Below are 25,641 nucleotides of genomic sequence, written 5' to 3'. Positions count from 1 at the left end.
GTTACTACCAGCAATTTATTCATAGAAAGCAAAGCCTGATGCCCAATTTGATGTTGTTACACATTTCAAAGATATCCCTCACATGCCTATTATGTGCCTGGTATCACATTAGATGGTGGACAAGTCTCCAGAAAGGTACAGGAGGAGTAAACATATACCAGGACATGGAGGAGGGAGGAAAGGAGATGTCTACTGACATGCAGGAGAAAGGGCCTCAGGACAGGAATCAAATCAGAGATAAGCAATTACAAGTCAGGAAAACAAAGATTTCTTATAAAAGAAAATGTAAAGTGCTAAAGTTGTAATTAGGAGTCACCAAGCCAAGTTCTAGAGACTGCATTAAAAAATATTTTATTAGTGTAAATAGTTATACAGGGGTATACATTGTGATATTTACATATGTACTTACAATATATCTTAGATTTACACTCCCCCCCGCCCCATCATTCTCCTTCTTTCCTCCTCTCTGCCTTCTTAGAAAAATTTAAACAAGTTTGATTTTTCTATTTTCATATGTGGATACAAAATATATCCACCATATCCACCCTCTATCCCTTTTTCTTGTGCCTACCCACCTCGCACTGTTACACATCCCCAGAAAAGGACTATTTTCCCTCATGCCATTCATTTTTTAAGTGTATATTGATAGTCCAAGGGGGTTTCACTTTAGTACCTTAAGCCTGTATATATCATGGTTTAATCAAATTAACCTTCCCCTCATTACTTACTCATTATCTGTCACCATGCTCCCTTAGTATTGAGTAACTTACAGTGTGTTATATTATATTCATATATAAATAGGTTGTTTCAATATTTTTCATTCTCTAACATTTTCTTTACCTCTCCCACCTCCCATAAGTCCCCTCAGACTCACTAATATAATTTTGTTCTCTCACACAAAATACATACATAGGTATCTATATATACATTAATGTATAGGTCTAGCATCCACATATGAAGGAAAACATGAGACCTTTGACTTTTTTAAGCCTTGCTTACTTTGCTTAACATGAAGTTTTCCAGTTCCATCCATTTACCTGCAAGTAACATAATTTTTTTCTTGTTTATGTCTGAATAAAACCCCTTTGTGTGTAATCCACAGTTCTTAATCCACAATACCTGACTTCAAACTATACTACATAACAATATCAATAAATATAGCATGGTACTTGCATAAAAACAGACAAGAAGACCAATAAAATAGAATAGAAGACACTAACACAAACCCATGCAACAATAGCCATCTGATTTTTGACAAAAGTACCCAAAATATGCTTTGGAGAAAAAGCCTCTTCAACTAAAAAAAAAAGAAAAAGAAAAAGACACTGTAATATGGAAAGACCTCCCATGTTCACATATTGACAGAATTATGAGAATGGCTATTCTATCAAAAGCAATCTGCAGATTCAATGTAACCCATATCAAAATCCCAATATTCTTCACAAAAATAAAAATTATCTTAAAATTCATATGAAAGTACAAAAGACCCAGAATAACAAAAGCAATCATGAGCAAAAAGAATAATGCTGGAGGTATCACAATATCTGATTTCAAATTATGCTATAGAGCCATAGTAATAAAACAGCATGGTACTGGCATAGAAACAGACATGTACACTAATGGAATGATAAAGAGAACTCAAAAATAAACGTAGCTACAGTCATCTGATTCTCAACAAAGCTGCCAAAAAAAGTACATTGGAAAAAAGCCTCCTCAACAAATGGTGCTGAGAAAATTGGATATCTGCATGTAAAAGGTTGAAACTAGGCCCCTTTCTCTCATTCTATGCAAAAATAAATTCAAAATAGGTCAAAGGCCTTAAAATAAGACTTGGAACTTGAAACTGCTAGAAGAAACATAGGAAAAACATTTGAAGATTCTAGTATAGGCAACAATGTTCCAACAGGACTCCAATAGCTCAGGAACAAGATTTGATTGTATTACATTAAATTGAACATCAAATTAAACAATTATCATAGCCTACAGAGTGGGAGAAAAATCTTTGCTCACTATTCATCTGACAAGGGATTAGTATCAATATATAAAGAGCTCCAAAAATTAGGCACAAAAGAATAAATAATCCAATTAAATGGACAAATGAATTGAAATGGTTATCAAAAGAATTACGAATGGCCAATAAACACACCAAGAGGTGTTCAAGAAGCTTAGCCATAAGGGAAATGCTAATCAAAAACATTGAATGGGTGGTAGAGGGCCTGCCTAGCAAGTGTGAGGCCCTGAGTTCAAACCCCAGTATCACCAAAAAATTGAATTCAGGGCTGCAAGTATAGCTGAAATACCTGCCTAGAAGGTGGTAGAAACAACAGCCTTGCAAGCACGAGGACCTAGGTTCAAACTCCAGAATCAAAAAGCCCTCAAAACAACACTGAGATTACAAATCACCCATTATAATGACTATCATTAAGAACATAACAAATGCTGGCAAGGAAGCAGGTGAAAAGGAACACATACACTGCTGGGGGGAAAGTACTGCAGCCACTATGAAAATAAGTATGGAGTGTCCTTAAAAAACTAAAAATAGAACTATAATATGATCCTGCTATACTAGTCTTGGGCATATATCCAAAAACAAATGTCATCATACAATACAGATACCTGCATACCTATGTTTATAGCAGCACTATTCACAATAGCTGAATTATAGAATCAGCATCAGTGTCCATCAACAGATAAATGGATAAATAAGATGTGGAATATATAGACAATGGAGTACTATTTCATAAAGAATGAAATAATGTCATTTGCATGAAAATGAATGGAACTGGAGATGATCATATTAGGCAAAATAAAGACAGAAAGACAAATTTGTATTTTTCTCTTAAATACTGATCTGTCTAAAAATTTAAAAAGGACATGACCATAAATAGGGGATATTGGGAAGGAATCAGAAGAAGGTGAGAGGGTAGAATATGATCTAAGTATATCATATGTACAAATGAAAAGCTCATAATGAAACCTATTTTTAAATCTGTAAGAAAGTTTAAAGGGGAAAGAGGAAGAATAATAGAGGAGGTGAAAATGAAAAGTACCTTATATGAATGTATGGAAATATTGTAATGAAACCCCTCACTTTTTATGTCTGCTAATAGAAAAAACTTAAAGAAATGCTAGCCATAAAAATGAAACATAAAATTATGCCATTAAGATAGGATAGAAACAAAAATAGCTAAGAATAAATCTAACAAAAAATATACATGGAATGACTGGAACTGGAGAACATCATCTTAAGTAATGTTGGCCAGGTTCAGAAAGCCAAAGGCCACATGTTCTCTCTCATATGTGGGATATTATAGGCTCAACACAAATACAAGCAATGTGAAAAACAGGTCACGCAAAGGGGAACTCACTAACAGGGGAGGAGGTTGTAAAAAAAAGGAAGTAAAGAAGCTGAATACACTTTCAATACAAGGATGAATATATAATTTTTAGACTTGTCAAATTCACCATAAGAAGAGGAACTAAGGTAGAAAGAAGAGAAATAGAGGGGAGAACCAGTTCAAGTTATAATACATGGAAATGTCAAAGTGAAACACCCTGTATAGTTACCTTAAACAAAAATATCTTTTTTTTCAAAAGTCGGGAACAGGAAAATAAAACAGATCCTGTCTGGGTATTAATGACAGTGAGAGGGAGGAGGATATAATAAAAAGGTGCAGGATGGTGCATATTGTGGAAATATTATATACTCATGTATGAAGATGGAAAAATGAGACCTGTTGAAACTATTCCAGGAATGGCAAGAGGGAGAATAAAAGAGAATGGTGGAGGGGGTGAATTCAAATGTGATATATTGTAAGAACTTTTGTAAATGTCACAATGTACCTCCAGTACAAAAATAATATGATAATAAAAAAATAAATATATGGAAGACTTTACACTGAAAATTATGAAACATTTTTGGAAAATTAATGTAGATTCATGTAAGTATTGCAATATATCACGTTCATACTTTGGAAGCTTCAATAATGAGAACATGACCATGCCTCTCAAATTTGATTTGAACATGCTGTTATTCCAGTCCAAATCCTAGTAAGTGTACTTGTGTGTGCACGTGGAAGGATATCAATCAACTAATTCTAAAGTTTACATGTCTGGCAAATGCAAAGTGTCAGGAATATATAAGAAAATCTCAAGAAAGGAAAAAAACAGAAAAATCATATTTAAAAAAACTAATGATGGACAGAACAATGCATCAGAAAACAACAATATATATGTTAGAATCATACTTTTCTTTAAGTGTGATTATCTTTATTAGCTAGGAATTTGTTAGACATGCAAATTCTTCCCAGAACTAGTGAATTAGAAGATTTTATGGTAGAAACCAGAATTCTGTGTTTTAACAAGCCATCTAAGTAATTATGGTACATGATAAGTCTAAGAACAATTGGAGTAGAATGTCTAGAAATATGAACACAAATCTGACTTGTAGAAAAGCTGACACAATGCAGTGGGGAAAAATGTTTTCAATAATGGTGCTTCCTCGGTTGCAGTTCCACATGGGAAATAATAAACTCTTATTTCATAAGATGAATTGTATTTTTATAACTGTTACAGTCTTCTAACTGTAAAAAGAAAAAAACAGTAAGATGTTAGAACAAAAATCATGAGAGTGGAGGCCTTATTATCAAATGACATCATTAAGTGAGTAGAAAGATAGTCACAGAGTAGAAAAGTAGTTTTAAATTATAAAACAGTAAGAAGAAGGCAGAAACCCAATTAAAAAATTGGTAACACTTGGACACTGACTTCATACACAAATAAAACTCCAGATATCCAATAAATATATGTGGAGGCACACTATGTTATTAGTCATCAGGTAAATGTACTTTAAAGCTTACTGGAGGGCAATAAACATAAACATCAAAATGCTAAATCAGGAATGTAAATACTCCTTTGTAGAACTTTCTGGCATTATTTCTAAAACATTTCTTCACATTCATATTAAAATGTGCATACATCATGACCCAGCAGTACCCCTTTTAGGTAGATACCCAGCATCAATGCACTCTTGTTTACTAAAAATATATCATGCTAAACATTCTAAAAGAATGTCCACACAGCATTATTCATAATAGAAAAGGAAGCAAAACACACATCTATCTGTAGTACAATGGATTAAAATATCTATTTTAATAGAATACATACACAATAGGATACAAAAATGAGAAAAAGCAGCCTATGATCCATAGGCAATATCACAGATTATCTCATACACATGATATTATATAAAAGCAATGGCACAAAAGATTATATACAATAGAATTACATTTGTATAAAGTTTGAAAATAGTTAAAACTAATATACAATAACATGCATGGTGTTACAGGTTAGAATTGTAGTTGCTTTATGGGTAATGTTCTTTTTCCTCTATCTGGAATTGTTTCATAAGTATTGTATACACCTTGTGAAAATTCATTAAGATGTAAGTTTATGATTTATGCACTTATTTAGATATATATTATGCTTCAATAGCTTGCACTAAAATGACATTAAAGGTAGTCAACATATTTTGCACTAAATTTGAGTAAGAGCTGTAATTAAGATAATTAAATCAATGTTAATTTCTAATTTTGTCCAATGTATCAGTCTTGTAAGCTGTTAACACTAGAGAAGGGTAAAAAATATATTGGAACAGTGCTAGGTTTATAACTTTTCTTTAATTTTTTTTCAAAATAAAAAGTTTAAACAAAACAAGTTAGAAATAAAAAAGTACAATGGCCCAAGTCTTAGAGTTGTCTTTCATTATTTTACCACTACATAGAATGTCTTCCCCATTTTAAATCTCCTGATGAACGGTTTTTAAATTCACCTCAGAAATTTCCTTTATGAATCTGGCCCTGGTTTCCCCTGTTTGCCTGAGAAAAGAAAGATTTAATCTTTTCCCTACTGTCTGCTCACTTGGTAATGTCCTAGAAAATGCCTTAGTATTAATAAATAATATTTGGCCATAATTAATGGTATCTGTGATGACTGCAGTTTTTATGATGGCTGTTTCAGAACATGCTACTTACTCATGGTGAGCCTAGTTTCTAAATTTTGGAAGTAGGAAATGAATTTGTACATGACATCTGTGGTGATACATATCCTCCAGTTTAGTCTTTCTGAATCCATCCAGTCTTGAACAGATGCCTAAAGGGTATCCACCACTGATTCTTGTCTTGAAATATAGGATAGAGTGTCGCAAGAATTATCTGGGAAATCTGAAGACAAAGATGTAGAACATGAAAGAGAGAGAATTCTGGAGCAGTCTCAGGAGTCATTGAATGCTACAGTGCTTATTAAAGAACTCAAAGGTAACATCATTCAATGGTCAACATATGCTGGTTTCATCCCTACCTAAAAGCATGCCACTGGTGGCAAGGGCTCACTCATAGATTTTGATGTGTGGTCCAAAGGGATTTGAGTTATTGGTTGTATTTGACTTGTAAGTGTAGATAGATAGGTAGGTAGGTAGGTAGGTAGGTAGATGGATAGATAGAGATAGATATATTGATATATATTGTGTTTTCTTTGTCTTTTAAGATATTTTATAAATTTCCATCCATTCTGGCTGTGAGAAATATCTCCCTTGCTATCCAAAAGGAGGAGTGCTTCGGATTGCTTGGATTAAATGGAGCTGGAAAAACAACTACCTTTCAAATTTTGACTGGAGAAGAGATTGCTACTTCTGGAGATGTGTTCATTGAAGGCTTTAGCATCACCACAAATATCCTAAAAGTAAGATACTATACTATCTGAATGTAAAAAAGCATGATGACCTGGGGTGCAGGTAAGACTCAAGTGGTGGGAGATCACAGACAGGAAACATTATAGGCATTGATTATTCTGGTGAATGTAAAGAGCTAGAAAAGAAGAATGAGGTTCTGAAAGAGAAGGCAGATGCTCTGGCCAAGGAGATCCAGTATCTGAAAGATTTGATAGAAGAGGTCCACAAAGCAAGGGGGAAAAAGAGGGTCCCCTAATAGGATAGTCAGTGCTGTGTGCTTGTACATAGGAGTTTTTGCACTGAAGTTGTATTGTAATAAATTATTTTGTAGTGGAAAAAAAAACAAAATTAGAAATAAGGGCAAAATAGTTTCTTCTGGGTATTGAGGGGGTGGAGGGGAGAGGGAGGAGGTGTAGTGGGTGGTAAGGGAGGGGGTGGGGGCAGGGGGAGAAATGAACCAAGCCTTGTATGCACATATGAATAATAAAAGAAAAAGAAAAAAAAATTGTTTTCTTTCAATGCTCAAAATACCTCACTCCATGCACTTCTTGCTTTTAAAATTTTTGGTTGAGAAATCTATTATTTTAATGGATTTACTCTTATTTGTTCTTTGATTTTTCTCTCTTACAGCCCTCAATATTCTTTCCTTTTTCTTTGTGCTAACTGTTTTAACATCAAATGCTGTGGAGAGGTTCTGTTTGGGTCATGTCTTTTTAATGTCCTAAAGACCTCCTATACCTGGATGGGCATTTCTTTCTCAAGATTTGGGAATTTTTCTGCTATTATGCTACTGATTTGTTTCCTATACCTTTGGCTTGTACCACTTCTCCTTTGATGCCCCACTTCCTGGGTTTGGTCTTTTAATGGAATTGCAGAGTTTTTGTAAATTCTTTTTACAACTCTTCAGTCTTTAAGTATTTTTCTGTTTTGTTTTTAATATCTATTTTGTCTTCAAGCCATGAAATTCTGTCTTCTACAGAGCTGAAGTGACTTTCAACTCTTTTTTATTTGACTTAAGGAACTTTTTTTATTTCCAGGGGTTCTGTTTGATTCTTTTTTTTTTTAGACTTTCCATATCTTTGCTAAGCTCCTCTTTCACATCTTGTATTGCCTTCATTATTTCATTTATCTCTTCATTTATAATTTCATTCTGAAGTTTGTTGAAGTCCTCTTTGAGTTCATTTAGCTATTTCTGTGTCTTCTCATTATTTTTGTTCATATTCTCTTGGTATTCATTGAGTTGCTAGGCCCTCTTTAATCTCCTTTAACATTCTTGTTATTCTTCTGATTCAGCAACTGAGGATCCCTCCCCTTCATTGTCCACCAAATCCAGTATTGTGTGGTTGCTAACTATTGACGAGTTATATTCCTCTGCCTTCTTTTATTTTCCATGTTTCTATTTTGAGATTTGCTCATGAGTTGTTGATTTAGTTGGTTGGGGGTTTTTAACCACCTGTTGCCTTTCCCTTGATCTAATTTCTGTGCTCTAGCTAGCTTGATTGTTACCTAGTTTGTTGCATCTACTCTGTTCACCGACTTGGAGGTATAATTAGCAATAACAAATTCATGCTTTCAAATCTGAACCAGTTATTTACATAGTATATAAAACCCTTGGCTATTGCCAAGGGTATTTTCTATTAAACATCAGGTATTTGGGGAAATAAAAATTGTTTGCATAGATACTAAACTGTAGGTAATAAAAATGATGGAGATAGAAGAGGAAATGGGGAAGGGGATGGGCAAAGGGGGAGAACTGCAATGAAGTATGGGGGCTTTGGTGTAATGAGGCCCTAAAGTGTGTCTTTGTGGAGCAGGATGCTACTGTCAGGGATTACAGAGGGATAGGAAGGATGGTAATTATTTGTAAAGTTCATAGAATAGACTACTCAATGAGTGGTTAATGTGGAGGAGATAGGGACAAAGGAGGGAAAGGGAAGGGAAGGAGAGAAGATAAGGAATGGGAAAGAAGAAAAATGAAGAAGAAATGAAAAAAGCAGGGAGACAGAAAAGAAAATGAAGTAAAAGAGGACTAAGCAGATTTAAATCAACAGAGTGGGAAAAGAAGGTAAGTAAAATTTCTGTTTTAAATATATGTTTATTTTCCAGATTTCTTTCTTGTTGTGGAGACGGGTGAGTTTCCTCTGAGTTCAATGAATGCACTTGGTGTTTCCCTCTAATTTCTAACCTGGGTGCTGTTCCTTCTGATAGTGGCTTTTTCTTGGTCCCTGCCTCTCCTTGGGATTGACATGCTTGAATGGGTGTCAGTTGATGGTGCCCCTCCCTACTGGACAGGTGTGGGGGGGCTCTACTCAGGATATTTAAGCCCAGGCTCCTCTTGGGGGTAGAGGCAGTCAGGGTCAGCTCGTTTGAGTAAATGGGTTCTCTTAAGTAGTCCTGTGAGGAGCTTATGTGTAAGCAGTGACCATCCCCTCCCACCTACCAGGCAAGCCTGGGAGCTAGAGTTGAGCCTTTGGTCAAAAGCTCTTCTCTGGGGAGGCAGTTAGTTTCTGTTCCCTACAGCTTCTTCAACATGGTCAAATGTGTTATTTTCCCCAGGTTGCACAGGCTGAGCCACCCCTCATCTACCAGGCAGAGAAAGATAATTTCATTCCACTTATTAGTCCAACAGCTTTGTCCAGGAGGGGTGCAATCAGTGCCAACAAGCTGCACTGGACTATGCAGTTTCCTACAGGATTGAAGATGCGGCAAACTCACCTAAATGGGTAGTAGTTTCTCTCAGTGGTATCAGGGTTTGGTGGCCCAGATGGCAGGCATTAGCCAGAGGTCCCACATCTACAAATCTTGGTGGGTCCAGGACAACCTTGACACTTCCAGAACTCGTTCTGCAGCTTTCTGCATTGATTTTTTTCCTCTTCAGAGAGATAGAGGGAAAAAGACAAATAACAACAACAACAACAAAAGAAACCACTTCCCGGCTCACGTGGTAGCCAGCAACCACATTTCCCAGGCTTCTGGAGCTGTTTGGTGCTATAAAAGCTAATTTAAAGATTATTGTATATTTGGTCTGATTATATGTTGGAAATATCTTACTTGGTGAAGTTGCCAGGTTCCCCTACCCTTGCCACCATGAACCTCAAGTTTTCTTTCAAGTTTGTGAGAGCTCAGAGTTCCAGGATCTATCAGCTATCTGCCATCTTGGTCCCTCCCTATGTTTAACTTTTCAATGAACTCTCAAAGTGACTGCACCATGTTACATTTCTTCCATTAATATCCAAGAATTATGATTTCTCCAATCATTGTTAAAATCATTATTTTCTTCTTTGATCTTGATTTGTATTATTTTGCTTTTCTTTTTCTAAGTTCTTAAGATAGGGTATTAGTTTATTGATTTAAGGTCTTTCTTTTCCAACACATTCCTCAAATTTTCATAGTTGTATTTTCACTTTGTTGAATTCAGAATATTGCCTAATTTCTGCTAAGGCTTTCTCTTTGACTGCTGAATTATTTAGACATATATTGTTTAGTTACCAAGTTAATTTATCTTCATTCTTTAAAACTATTTGTCAGAGTCTAGAATCTAGTTTGGCTATTATATCTTCCAAAATACTTAAGATATATTACTTTTTGTTTCTGGCTTCCAGGGGATTCTCACAAGGTTGTCTTTCTCTCAGTCTTTTTAAAGTGATAGGTCTTTTTATAGGGGTTGGGAGGCTATGGATATTTTCACTTTTTTGGGTTGCAGCAGTCACAGTATTTGGGAGGTAAACCATATGCTTATTTTCTTAAGATTTAAGATTCTTTAATCCTACATCAGTTTTGATATTTTCCTTCTTTATTGTTTTAAATATTTCTTCTGCTTCATCCTCTCTTCTTTCCATCTATTCCCAAATTAGCTACCTATTCGGATCTCTTTATCATATTCTCCATGTCATTTAAGTTAGCATTCATATTTTCCACCTTTTGTCAGTTTATTCTCCTTCCAAATAATTTCTTCTGATTTTTCATCCAATTCATAACTTCTTCAGATATATCAAATCTTTTGTTAAATTTTGTTATAGTTATCTTATTTATATTTTTAATTTGTATTGTATTTGCTTTTTTTATAAATCAGCTAAGTATGTATGTTTCCTGTTGCTTAGAGATAATTGTCAAGCTTTCCACTTACACTTTCAGCAATTCTTGTGAAAAGTTTTATGAATGTTTATTGTGCTATTCTTTTAAGTTTTCTATATGTTTGGAATTTTTCAAAATAAAAACAATGGAGTATATTCAAATTAGTCTCTTATTTGGTAAAAAGTAGTAGGCATAGTGGTTTTCTCATGTGGGTATGCTAATTTAGATATCTGAGATTATCATAGATTTGTTCCTCTTGGCTGCCATTTTTATTATATATAATTTCGAATTACTTATTAATTGGTGCAGTCAATTATTTTTGAATCCATGTTATATTGTCCTTAAAACATCATATCTAGGAGTCATTTGAGACTTGAACAAAGAAGGACTTCTGGTTTTCTTGTGCTAGGATATTTTGCCATTACTTTTTAGTTAAATTGCATTTTTGTGGTCAGATATTTTGTATGAATGTTACCTACTCTCTGTAATATGCTAAGATTTCCTTTATGACTAGTATGTGACTGAAAGAATTGCTAGGAACACAACTCTGCTCATTTGCACTGTAGATAATGTTCAAAAAAACATACTGCATGTTAGAGAAAGATGAAAGACCCAACAGATAGCCCATCCATCATCACTAACAAAAGTAGGATGTGACCAAACCTAATAGAGGTATTGCTATCTATCTTCACCCTCTACAACAGCCTTTGGTTTTGATAACCTTGGTATGCATTGGGACTGAACTCAAACAAACCTTAATATCATACGTTGTGTTATGAATTTCAGATGTCTTTTGGGTCATCAGACTTCTTTTAGGCTTATAATGAGTATAGGTTGAGGCAATGGTAGACTAACTTCTTTCTCTCTCATTCCCCTTTTCAGGTAAATATATTTCTGTAAATAGGTGTGCTGCTTTAATGTTAAATTATTTTTATTTCATATGTTAATTATGATCATATGATAGCATGATAACTCTGTCTTATAAAAATTTATCTTAGACACATACTTTTATGCACACTTGGAGTTATACATGACAGTGTAGATGCAGTGAATAAATATAGAATATATTCTATATATAGTGTAGAAAAGACATTCTTTGCAAGGACTGTGAGGCATCAAATTCTCTTAGCAGTATGGGCTAGAGAACATTAAGACTTGTTATATTATCCATATTTATGGTATGCTCAGTGGAATGATTGACTTATGTCTATTTCTATTCTTGTATTTTAGGTAAGGTCAAAAATTGGCTATTGTCCACAGTTTGATGCCTTGCTGGATTATATGACTGCTCGGGAAATATTGACCATGTATGCCAACATGTGGGGGATCCCCACAAGCAACATTAATGATTATGTGAACAGCTTATTGAAATCACTGAATCTGGATTCCCAGGATGACAAGTTTATTTACACTTTGAGGTGAGATACTGTGGTGCTGTCATAGCGATTGCCCTAATGGGAAAATCCTCAGTGGTCTTCCTGGATGAGCCATCGACTGGCATGGACCCTGTAGCCCGGCGCCTGCATTTCTGCTTTATCAATGCATGATCCACTGACATAATCTAATGCTTCTCCAGGGTGAGATGCCAGCAATAAAGCAGACCAAGGGAATATTTCATCTTCTATTTTCAGAAATGAAACTCACAGACCTTGTTCTATTTGAATTGTACACGATGAATTACAAAAGAGAATCTCTTTCCCTGTTGCTATGGTTCTCTGTCTCCCAAAAAAGACCAAGTGAGAGGCTGTTTGTATTTCCTAGTCATCATGTGGTTTATATATCTGAGAATCCCAAGGAACTCTAAGACTAAAATTATAAATTTCACTAAATTTAAAATCAATTAGATAGACATGATATCCTTTCTACATTTACAATGAAAGTGAATTGATTCATATATCTAGATTTGGGTTTCTGCCTCAGTAGAATCATACATAATCAGTATTTTTTTGTCTCTACTGTTGCCTGTGACTCTGCAATTTAGAAACCTTAGCAAATTGTTTCTTTTAAATAGCACTTGTGTATTAAATAAATGTGTTATATCTTAAATTACTGTAACGTATAGCTATATGTGCTTCTACTTTTTCTCTCCTTCTTTGGCCACGAAGTGGAGGAAGCAAACGCAGGCTGAGTACTGCGATTGCCCTAATGGGAAAATCCTCAGTGGTCTTCCTGGATGAGCCATCGACTGACATGGACCCTGTAGCCAACGCCTGCTCTGGGACACAGTGACAAAGACACGTGAAAGTGGAAAAGCCATCATCATAACCTCTCACAGGTGAATTGTAATAACTGTAAGAGGGAATTATTTGAGGCCAAGAATATAGGGTAGTAAATTTTCCTGAGTTTGTGAGCTCCTTATGAATGGAATCGAATGAATGGGATGCCCAACAGCCCTCACTAAGTTAAATAATAAAGAGTGAGGAGAGGGCTAGAAGTTTTGGAGCTGTTCCTTTTGAGGAGCATGTCTTCTACTTTTTGAATTTGAAAAATCTCCATTTCCTATAATCCTGGTGATAGGCAAATGAAACTTCCCTTTTCAAAGACAATTATGAAATATTAGGTGTCTGAGTTACAAAAGAATATCCTCTAATGGAGACATTTTTAACCTTATATTATTCTGGTATCTTGTTTTTCTAGTATGGAGGAATGTGAGGCTCTTTGTACCAGGCTAGCTATCATGGTGCAGGGAAAGTTCATGTGCCTGGGCAGCCCTCAACATCTTAAGAACAAGTTTGGTGATATTTACACCCTGAATGTCAAGTTCAAGACTAAAAATACAGATAGCAATATAATAGCAGATTTTAAAAGATTTATTGCTAATGTTTTCCCAGGTAAGTTAGGTTGGGCTCACTTTGTTAAAGATGTGTTAAATCATATTTGTTGTTCTCACTATTCATATGTTATGTGTCTCCAACAACTATCTCCTGTAAGTTGTTGATATTTTTAAACTCCAATAATGAGTTTCTTATGGGATTTGTGTTCCTAAATATCTTTTGTATCTGGTTATGCTACCTTTTCAGAAAATAACCTAAGTACTCATCAATCTCTTGTACCAGCTAGACAGGCAGTTACACATTTCAGCTGTCCACATGACTTATTACCTCAAGTCATAAAATTTAAGGTCATAAGGTTTGAGCATAATTTCAATTCTCTGAACATATAATCTGCATCAGTCTGCCAGGACTACCAGAACAAAATACCATAGATTGGATGGCTTAAACAAGTCATTTCTTCACAGTTCTAGAGGTTAAAAGTCCAAGATCAAGGTACCAGCTGGTATGGTTTCTTCTGAAGCCCCCCTTCCTTGGCTCACTGTGTACTCAAAGGCCTTTTTCTCTATGTGTACACATCCCTGATGCCTCTTCCTTTTCTTAAAAGGACATCAATCATAGTGGATTAGGGGCTTTACCCTTAAGACCTCATTTAAACTTAATTGCCTCATTAAGACCCTATCTCCAAACAAAATCACATTAGGAGTTAGGAATTCAACATAGGCACTTTGAAACGGACAAAGTTCAGTCCACAGCATAATCCATGAAAAATTTTAAGGTTTTTTGCTTTGTAGTTAAAAAAAAATGTAACTCTGGCCTTTCACTGTCTCAGCCATGATACAGTTTTGAAATCCAAGCAAGATCTTGTAAGTGTTTCTCTCAGGAGTCTTCTACTTCTGAATGAGAAATTCAGCAAATATTTTTCTGCTTAAATAGTATAGTGCAAAACAGCATTATACAGGTGGCACTAGAGTTTGAACTCAGGGCCTCATGCTTGCTAGGCAAGTGCTGTACCACTTGAGCTACAACACTAGTCTCAGAAAAAAGTTTTTTCTGTCCCTTACCACTCTTTTCTAAACTTAAAGCACAGGCATAGCAATAATTTTAGTAATTATGGATTTCATCTTAGTTTCTACCTTACTAGGCTGTGAAAATATAACAGAAGTTCCTGTTATGTGTTAGACTAAGAAGCTTGAGTTTTATCTTCCAAGCAATGGAAAATTGATTGATTATACAGTAGAAGCGGAGATTAGAAAGTAGATAAAAATAGTAGAGCAGATGTGGAAAACAGATAGGGGGAAATAATCACCTCAGAGATGGTCGTAGTGATCATGATATTTCTAAGAAAACTGCAGATACACGTCCATCAAAAAGTTAAACGTGTGCTTATGCATTCACTTAGCAAACATTTTTGAGTATTCATTGTATCAGAGTTCTATTTGATGTGCTGCCTAAATCACCACAAAGAGAAGCTTTGACAAGAACACCTGATTTACAGTGAGCTGCCATAACAACTTACTCTACTTGAAGGAGGGACGTAAACGCTGATGTATGTCCTTCAAGGATGTGGACATGGCACTTAAGTGGGAATGTGGGTTTGAGAATCTCAAGTATAAAGTGATTGTTGCCCCATCCTTCCTTATATTATTCTTGAGCAAATAGCTGTTCAAGTATTAAAACAAAAAAGGGGAACTTTATGGAATCTATGCATAAATATTAACTTTAAAAATAAGAAATAACCATTACTAGCCAAAGGGAAGTTGGAATATACACTTCTGAAAAGGGCTTATCACAGGGATCAGAATATATTTAGGGTAAATGATTCTAAATAATCTCAACAAAATTTAAATGAGCAGATATTCATTTGTAAAAATCACAAAAGGATGATTTCATTTTAGCAGTTTAGAAGATTAAATCTCTAAAAAGTCCTCCTAGTAAAATAAAATTTGGTAAAATTAAAACAAAAAGTCTTAATGAGATATTTGGCTCAAGTCAAAAGTAAGAAAATTCTTTAATAACCAAAAAAAAGGCTAATTAAAGGAAGAAAAGATAAGAGAAAGGAAATGGAGCTGAAACATGAGAGTGAGCAGTAAGAAAATACAAATCCTCAAAGCAAGTGCTGATGTCAGCACTGGGATCAGAGGTGAGGCTCTAGACCCTCTCCAGGGCTGAGAAATTCATGCACTTGCATATAAAGGCAGGACTCTCAGGTGGCCAAAAACGGTGGTCAGCAGCCTCCTTTGACTCCAAGCAGAAGCAAGCACAGATCCTCTCTGGAGGAAAGCACCCCTCTTTCGGGCTTGGAGTGTAGAGAGAACCTCAGAACACAGGTGTCAAAAAGTATTCTGAGAAGGTTTACACTGAGAAGCCATATTACTTAAAACATCCCAGTAGACACTGAGGATGGAGTGCTACGGCCATGAAGCTAAGAAAGTTTTTTTTTTCTTGCTCTACCTCTAACACAGGAAACTCCTTTCAAAACTGTAAAAAATATTGACCTAACTTAAAAGCAAACAACTGAAATAATTATGGTTGAGCATCACAGAAATCTATTGTGAGTGAAAGAGCAAAACCTGACCATAAATACACCTTAGATGTATAATGCCACAAAACAGATAAAAAGAAGTACCTTTCAATAGGAGCTTAACAAATTACAAATGGGATAGGCACTATGAAAGAAAATCCTACATTGTGAATAGAAGAACTAAGAAATTAAATGAATAGATAGAGAGGTATATATAAAGACAACTAATAGCATGGAGAGTGTTCTGTTAAATAAACAGTTTAGAAAAATACACCTATCATGAGCAAAGAGACAACATAAAAAATACAAAGGAAGTGGAGTTTGGAAAGGAGAACAGTAGAAAAATAGCAAACAGAAATATAAATACATAAAAAAGCAAGGTAATGATAGCTCAATACAACTAGAAAAGTAGATGAGTCAGTGGAAGAGAAGAAATGCTAAAAACTAAAATTTCCTGAAATAAAAGAAAACAAACCTAATATTGAAAGAAAAGCAGATACCTGAAAAAATTGACTACTGGCCACTGGCACCAAGAAATATTACTGTACTTAAATAATAAAGTGGATCAGGAACACCTGAATATGTATACCAAAGAAAACCCCAAGTCATAAGTGAAGGAAAGTCAGATTGAGTAAAGATTTTGGGGTTTTTTGTTTCTTTTCTCCTTTTATCACTTTTACACTTACTTACATTGTGTACCCACACACACACACTTACAGGCAGAACCTGTTCTGCCCTCTTCTCTGATTTTGTTGGAGAGAAAATATAAAAGATAAGAAGGACATATTGTTTTTGCTACTTTGGGATAATTTCATGAAGTCCCATTTGTTCATACATTCTCTTAGTTGCTGGGCTGCTGGAATTCTGCTGAGGAAGTCTTGCCTATACTTATTGTTTCCAGGGTATTCCCTGCCCTTTTGTGTACTAACTGCAAGGTCGCAGGTCTGATATTAGGGTCCTTAATCCACTTTGAGTTCATACTAGTACAAGGTGACAGACATGGATCTAGTTTCAGTTTTCTGCAGGCAGATAACCACTTTTCCCAGCACCATTTGTTGAAGAGGCTGTCTTTTCACCATCATGTTTTTGGCACCTTTGTCAAAAATAAGGTGGGCATAGCTGTGTGGATTCATATCCACATCCTCTATTCTGTTCCACTGGTCTTCGTCTGTTTTTGTGCCAGTACCATGCTGTTTTTATTGCTATGGCTCTGTAATATGTTTCGAAGTCAGGAATTGTGATACCTCCAGCATTGCTCTTTTTGCTCAGTATTGCCTTGGCTATTCATGGTCTTTTGTGTTTCCAATGAACTTTAGGGTAGATTTTAAAATCTCTGTGATGAATGTCATTGGAATTTTGATGGGTATTGCATTGAACATGTAGATTGCTTTTGGTAGTATGTCATTTTTACTATGTTGATTCTACCAATCTATGAGCATGGGAGATCTTTTCCATGAGCACGGGAGATCTTTAGACCTTCTGTAGTCTTCCTCAATCTCTTTCTTCAGTGGTTTGTAATTCTCCTAGTATAGGTCATTTACATCCTTCGTTAAGTTTTTGAGTGAAGATTTTTAACAAGAAGTTTTGTGCTAAGAGAATATGTAATATATTTAGGATACTTAGTAAAAGAAAAGCATAAGTATGTGTTTTTTAATCTCCAGCCAAAATAACTTTAAAGATTCAAAGTCACAAAGAGTCATGAACACAGAATAATTCAGGAAATATTGTTACCAAGAGTCCTTTTTAAAGAATATACAAAAAAATGAACTAAAAAATTTAGGAGAAGCTTCTGCACAAGAGCATTAAGCTGGACATAATGGCATATACCTGTAATCCCAGCACTCAGGAGGCTGAGGCAGGATGATCAGGAGTTTAAGGGCAGCCTAGACAAGGTCCTGTGCCAAAACCCTACCAAGAAATAAAACAACAAAACACTAATGGTGAGCCTTACGTACATGCATGCATATGTATGTATGTATGTATGTATATATATATAACACTAAGGATAAATGAAGGGTATCTGCGTGATAAATATAACATAATTGATACATGTTTTAGAAATATATATATGACAAATTATTTTAAATAGAGGAGAAGAAGGCAAAGAATATATGGAATGTTAAATACTTATGCATTTTAGGTATTAGCTGAGAAGAAAAGAATTTTACTTTTTAAAAAATTGTTCTGAGAGGTCTTGCTATGTCTAGAACTCACAATATAGCACAGGCTAGTCTCTAATTCTTAATCTCCTACCTCAGCTTCCGAAGTGCTGAGTTATAGGTATGTACCACCATGTCCAGCTGAATATTACTTTAAATTAGATCTTGGCAGAGGGAACTAAGAATTTGCTAGTATGGTCAACGTTGTTCATAATAAGGAAAAAGACAATATGCTAAAATGCAGGGGAACTAATGGTATTCATATAAAAATGTTAGTAGGAAGTAAGCCATTTGAACAAAGATACATAATCCACCTTCCTATATCACAAATATAACAATAGAATTGGCCCTGGAATGGAAATAGGTGTGTGTTTATTCTTATACATGTATGTAGATATATGCATGTCCATATATATGAAATTATGCAACAATTGTGCTATCAATAAAAATTAAAAGGCTTAACTCTGACTATATGAAAAAAATCAGATTAGTTAAAAGCCAACTCTATTCTATAACCAGAAATAAAACAAACCCACTAAAGCAAACTGACTTGAGATTAAATAATAATAGAATGGTCTTCATCTTCTCCTGTAACTTAATATTTGGGGTTGGGGATGTAGTTCAGCGGTAGAGTGCTTGCCTATCAAGCGTGAAGACCTGGACTTAATCCCAGCACTATTTAAAAAAACAGGAATATATACTGGATGACTCCATTCATATAAAGTTCAAACTTACAAATTTTAGGAGTCCATATCTATATAAAGAGACCATGAAGGCACTGGGTACTTTTTTTTTCTTTTATTATTCATATGTGCATACAAGGCTTGGGTCATTTCTCCCCCCTGCCCCCACCCCCTCCCTTACCTCCCACTCCGCCCCCTCCCTCTCCCCCCCCCAAGACCCAGCAGAAACTATTTTGCCCTTATTTCTAATTTTGTTGTAGAGAGAGTATAAGCAATAATAGGAAGGAACAAGGGTTTTTGCTGGTTGAGATAAGGATAGCTATACAGGGCATTGACTCACATTGATTTCCTGTGCATGTGTGTTACCTTCTAGGTTAATTCTTTTTGATCTAACCTTTTCTCTAGTTCCTGGTCCCCTTTTCCTATTGGCCTCAGTTGCTTTTAAGGTATTTGTTTTCGTTTCTCTGAATTAAGGGCAACAAATGCTAGCTAGTTTTTTAGGTGTCTTACCTATCCTCACCCCTCCCTTGTGTGCTCTCGCTTTTATCATGTGCTCAAAGTCCAATCCCATTGTGTGTTTGCCCTTGATCTAATGTCCACATATGAGGGAACATGCGATTTTTGGTCTTTTGGGCCAGGCTAACCTCACTCAGAATGATGTTCTCCAATTCCATCCATTTACCAGCAAATGATAACATTTCGTTCTTCTTCATGGCTGCATAAAATTCCATCGTGTAGAGATACCACATTTTCTTAATCCATTCGTCAGTGGTGGGGCATCTTGGCTGTTTCCATAACTTGGCTATTGTGAATAGTGCCGCAATAAACATGGGTGTGCAGGTGCCTCTGGAGTAACCTGTGTTACAGTCTTTTGGGTACATCCCCAAGAGTGGTATTGCTGGATCAAATGGTAGATCGATGTCTAGCTTTTTAAGTACACTCCAAATTTTTTTCCAGAGTGGTTGTACTAGTCTACATTCCCACCAACAGTGTAAGAGGGTTCCTTTTTCCCCGCATCCTCGCCAACACCTGTTGGTGGTGGTGTTGCTGATGATGGCTATTCTAACAGGGGTGAGGTGGAATCTTAGTGTGGTTTTAATTTGCATTTCCTTTATTGCTAGAGATGGTGAGCATTTTTTCATGTGTTTTTTGGCCATTTGAATTTCTTCTTTTGAGAAAGTTCTGTTTAGTTCACTTGTCCATTTCTTTATTGGTTCACTAGTTTTGGGAGTATTTAGTTTTTTAAGTTCCTTATATATTCTGGTTATCAGTCCTTTGTCTGATGTATAGCTGGCAAATATTTTCTCCCACTCTGTGGGTGTTCTCTTCAGTTTAGAGACCATTTCTTTTGATGAACAGAAGCTTTTTAGTTTTATGAGGTCTGCACTGGGTACTTTTTATGGAGGTCAGAAGCTGAGAGGTGGCACAAAGTCTGAGTTACCATTAGTTGACTTGGATGGGATGGGTTCATAGGCACTTGTTTTAAATAATTCACTAAGTTCTATGTTTGAAATGTCTTTTAATAAAAATAATCTGTGTAATCATGGATATAATGCATGCTTAAAGCATGTAAGAAAGCCACATAGCATTAGAATTATGTATTTTTAAATTTAATTTTAATTTAAAATATTTTTAATCTCAATTAATTTAAACTAAAAATAAATAATGCAAAGTATAAATAAACAATGTGGTGGTACATACCTGTAATTCCACCTATTCAGGAGGCATAAGTAGGGGGATCACAGTCCAAGGCTGGCCTAGGCAAAAATGGGTGATCCTATCTGCAGAAAGATAACTAAAGCAAAAAGGGCTGAAGGTGTGGGTCAACTGATTAGAACACTTCCTTTAAAAAGCCCTGAGTTAAAAAAAAAAAAAAGATAAAAGTGCAAACAAATCTGTAAATTCTAAATTAGGAATGAATACTACCCTTTTCCTTCTGATTCCACCAGTGAATTATTACTCACTTGTAAAAGAAACAAGAACACAGGGTCTGACTCTGGTGATTTATATGAATGGCTCCTCTTTCATGTGGCAGGGAGATTGTGTAATCACAAGAATATTGAGGCAGCTTCTCTTCCTGCTCTCAGCCAAACACACTATACAGAAAGAGAGAGAGAGAGAACCAGGAGGAAAATTCTCCCAGTTCATATTCTCACCACATGTTTAGCAACAAAATCTTACCGTCACATTAGACTCTTAAGTGGTTCAGTAGTTTACATTGGGAGGGTGAGCTATCAAATTTTTGTGCCTTCAATAACTGCCATAAACTCCACATAATTAGACTATTTTGTCAGGAGTAAATCTGAAAACATTAACCATGTCATGTTTACCAAGAGAGTGGATTATTGAGGTATATCCTCCCCTTTTGTATAAACCCCACCTATCTACCTCTCCACTGTATATAACATTAAGGAGATGTATCAGCATTTTGGCAGTTTAAAACAAAATCTGTAAGAGTATTCACCTGTCACGTTTTCCTTTCTTAGGTAGTGACTTGAAGCAGGAGAATCAAGGGATCCTTAACTACTACATTCCCAGCAAGGACAATAGCTGGGGAAAGGTGATGATAGAAACTATGTCCTTCTACCATTTCATGTTGAGAGATCACTAATGATTAGAAGTATTTGGGATTCAGGCATGTGAAATGAGAGCCTGGAATTGTGGTCATGGTTAGGCTGCTTTTCAAATGCTCTTAGAATTTAATTGCCTTGGTATCTACTCCTAAATTCCATTATTAGCCCATGTCCACCAAGAAAATGGGGACAGAGAACTGCCTCCTCTCAGTTTCCTATTCTACTTTTTCATCTCACCCTTCTGTACATTTTGCCCTGACACATAAACTTGACAGGAGTTGGGGAAAGGAAGGAGAGGCTCATCTTGGTTGGGGACTACAGAGGAGATTGAAATAACTGCATGTTTTCATTGTTGTTGAAGGTGTTTGGCATTTTGGAGGGAGCTAAACAGAAATTTGGTTTAGAAGACTATTCCCTCAGTCAGATTACTCTGGAACAAGTCTTCCTCACCTTTGCTAATAACCCAGGTAACACAGCAGGTGGTAATGAAAAGGAGGAGCCATGAGATTGAATTGCAACCAGTGATTCATGACTTATTCAACAATATTTGGATACATAGAGGGACATTATTGTATGTGTGTATCTTGGTGTCCATATATTTATGTAATAAAGATTTCCTCTAAAGGGGCCTGATGTGGTAGTTCATAATTGTAATCCCAGCTACTTGGGAGGCAGAAAGAGGGAAGACTGTGGTTTGAGCTCAGCCCCAGGGAAAAAGTTAGTGAGATCTCATCTTAACAAATAAGTTGGGCTTGGTGGTACATGTTTTTAATCCCAGCTACATGGAAACCATAGATATGAGGATCAACATGTGAGGCTGGCCCTATTTAAAACTTGAGATGCTATCTAAAAAGTAACTAAAGCAAAAAGTGGCTAAGGTTGTGCTCAAGTGGTAGAGCGCTTGCCTAGCAAGCACAAGACTCTGAGTTCAAACCCCAGTACTGAAAAAAAAAAATTACCCAAAGGAGAAAGTTTGTCCCCTTTCTTGAAGACATTGGTGAAATAGCCTGTTTTCCCTCCTAGAAATATGAAAGGGCAGCATTGATCAGGGTGGAGACAAGGACCTACTCCTGAGTGTTCTGAATATTTGAACAGAAACATCCAGAAATCAGGGTGCTGTCAGACAGAATAGCCTGAAGACCAATAGCATTATGTTTTAGTAGCTGGTTATAGATAAGAGAATCATAAGGCCTGGGTCAATCAGCTTTCCCACGTAGGTACACATACAAATACACACACACACCTGTGCTTTGTAACAGAAAGTCTAAAGTCAATATCAAAGATTAGAAGGAAAATTTAGTCAGGTATGATGGTGCACAATTGTAATCCCAGCACTTGGGAGGCAGAGGAGGAGGATCAGGAGTTTGAGGCCAGCCTGGGCTACATAACAAGACTGTGTTGCAAAAAGGAGAGAAGAAATGATTTCCAAAATTCAAACCAATTCTACATTTATGAGAGAATCTTTGCACCAAGAACGCTTAGAGTCTGAGAATAGAAAGATTAATTAAGAAGAAAAAGAAGAGAAATGAAGTGAAAAAGAAAGGTGTCAGGGATCTCTTCTGATTATCTAGGCAAATGTAGTCCCCCTTAAGCACCACAAGAACTCTAATCCTCTCCATGGGATTCATGGTCCAATAGGCAGATAAGGAGGATGAACAAAGTTGGATTGCAAATTAAACAGTCTATGAAGCCTGCTCTGCTTTGGGCGGTTTAAGATTTTTTACATTTTCAATTAGATATTGCAAATAATAACACAGAAGTTATTCTTGGTTCTATTGCTTTCAGCTGCAGTGTAACTTTCTTTGGCTTCTATTCCTATAGCTGCCAAATATCTCCAGCAGCTGATTTCAATATTTACATAGTTTGTTCCCAGGTTGGCCTCTTTGAAAAGGCAAAAAGTACTAACTTTATTTAGCTCTAACTTGCATGTAGTTTTGATTCTAAAGTCTTAAAACAATTATAGTAGCTGTGCTCTCAGCTTTCCCAGGTGTGCACTTATAAAAGTCTCCTAGTTGGCTTTCTTAATGACCCTCCTTATCATTCCTTTACTCTAGTAGTCTCTTTCATTGACTCTCTTGATCCTCTGTCCCCCCCTTTGTCTTCCTGCAAGAAACACAAAATCTGTGTCAGGTCTTCTATTAACCACTTTCCGTGCACTGCATCATTTAATCTCTGCAACCGTCTAGGGAAGGTAACTGCTAATTACTTTCATTGAAGATGGGAGACTAAAAGAGGTTAAGGGATTTGACCAAGTAAGCAGCTGTATCAATCTGTGTCCCCATCAGGAGGCAAAGAAAGTGCACAGTAATTTGACCAAAGAAAGTTTAAAATTATTAATCATAATGGGATTATTAATAAGGAGGTACTCTTATGAGACTATGTATTCCCTACCCTGTGACTGGGAGAAAATACCTAAGTAAGACACAACCTTGATAGAGATCTCCCTCCCCAAGGTAGGGAACTTCATTGGCTCCGGGCCAGAGCTGATGCACAATTGCTGAACAAGTGAGCAATATCCCTCAGGGATATTGTTCCCATTTGGTTGGCCAAATGGGAACAGCCATTAGATCTGGCAAGCAGGAAACACCTCCCGCGGGGTTGTTAGCAGACTCTTGCTAAGAAGTAGAGAACTGAGGCAGCCGGGAATCACACTTGATGGGGCCAGGGAGGGGATGTGTGAGTGCCAAAAAATAGCCTCCAGACCTGCTGCAGGCAGCAGCAAGATAAGTGCAGAAAAATCCAAACAGAAAAAAACAGGAAGAGAAGACCATTCGTTGTCCAGCAGTGTTCCCAGTGGCTTTCCTGACGAAGCTTAATCTTACATAACTTTATCCTACTGCTCCGTTTGGGCGTGGAGACGCAATATATTCACACCCGACACAGCCAGAGAGAGTAAATGTGTCCTCTCACAGTCAACCCAGAACCTGAGATTCTAACTATTAAGTTACAATGGCGGTGGGTACGGGGGTGGGGTTGGCTGAACCGGAGTGAGCATTAATGAACTTGAGCATGAGAAGTGGAATCAGCTGAAAGATGGGCCTATCTGGGCAAGGAGCTCAGATGAAGCCTAAGGAGTCCCATGCTCTGAGCACTGGGCTGAACGGCATGCAGAGAGGGGTGGAGGATCTGAGCTGGGGGTCGGAGAATGGGGGGTTGTGAATCAGCGTAGGCGATGAAACTGTATTTTACGCTGGGTTCTTCTCTCCTGGGGGGCGCCTTTGGGTGACTTCTATAATCTGCTTGCAAGGGTATATAAGGTGAGACTCTGTTCTTGGGGCTCAGCCTTTGGACTGGAGTTGGCCACAATAAAACGTGGCTTCCTGCTAAACTGCCTTAGTGTCCCCCATCTCAACTTGAGATTCCCTCAACTCCTGCACGTGGGGAAGCCAGAGCAGGCTGGGTAAAGAGACAAGAAAACAGTGCACTTTACCGCTGGGCTTTTCTCTCCTGCGGGGGCCTTTGCGTGGCCCACATGAGGGATGTGCAGAACTGTGCATGTGACTATGGAAGTTCCCAGCTAATCTCAAACAGACCCTGGAAGGGGCAGCCACTGAATCTCCTTAACTTGAACTTCCTACTACCTGCGTCTAGGCCTGCTGAGGGTGAATATGACACACGAGAGGCAAGTCAGTGAGAGACAGAAGATTGGGGGGTTATCTGCAGGGTGGAGAAACTAAAAACCTGGGGAGCACGAGAAAGGGTGCAGTGTCTCAGGAGTCAGTCAGGGCATGCGGGAGGAAGTGGATGGAACCCCATCCTCTACTGGGGGTCAGAGTGGCAGGAAGAGGGGGAGAAATGGTGACTTGCTGGATTAAGGGAGCAGGTATGCGTACTAGTGCTGCAACAGGGGTGCAACAAGCTGGGGGTGGGGCTGAGGCTGGTGGGCTCACTCGCAAGGGAAAAACTGAGATGGTAGACGGCTTCAGTCTCGTGCCCCCACTGGCACCTTCCCTGCGGGTTGCCCTTCTTTCACTTGCCTCGGGCTCCTCCAGCTGCCCTTGCCGCAGACACCCGCCCCACCACGTGGATACCCCCGTCGGCTCCGCCCTCGGATCCAGTGTCCTCGCCTGTGATTGGTGCGCTCAGGCACAGGTCCCGCCTACCCTCAGGGCGGCTGCGCGCGGGGCGGT

General features: G+C 37.1%; 1 protein-coding gene across 1 annotated transcript in view; it reads left to right on the top strand.

Annotated features, from left to right (window-relative positions):
* LOC109675725 (phospholipid-transporting ATPase ABCA3-like) overlaps window positions 1-22,016 on the top strand; it is a 171,441-nt gene extending 149,425 nt beyond the window's left edge. The window contains 8 exon segments of the mRNA XM_074059288.1: window positions 6,198-6,311; window positions 6,539-6,738; window positions 12,032-12,219; window positions 12,907-13,004; window positions 13,007-13,076; window positions 13,439-13,632; window positions 21,425-21,498; window positions 21,873-22,016. Of these exon segments, the coding sequence (XP_073915389.1) occupies window positions 6,198-6,311; window positions 6,539-6,738; window positions 12,032-12,219; window positions 12,907-13,004; window positions 13,007-13,076; window positions 13,439-13,632; window positions 21,425-21,498; window positions 21,873-22,016 (1,082 nt within the window).
* The last annotated feature ends 3,625 nt before the right edge of the window (window positions 22,017-25,641 follow it).

Source organism: Castor canadensis, chromosome 17 (genome assembly GCF_047511655.1).
Source record: "Castor canadensis chromosome 17, mCasCan1.hap1v2, whole genome shotgun sequence".
Classification (NCBI taxonomy): domain Eukaryota; kingdom Metazoa; phylum Chordata; class Mammalia; order Rodentia; family Castoridae; genus Castor; species Castor canadensis.
This window is presented reverse-complemented; position numbering and strand designations above follow the sequence as displayed.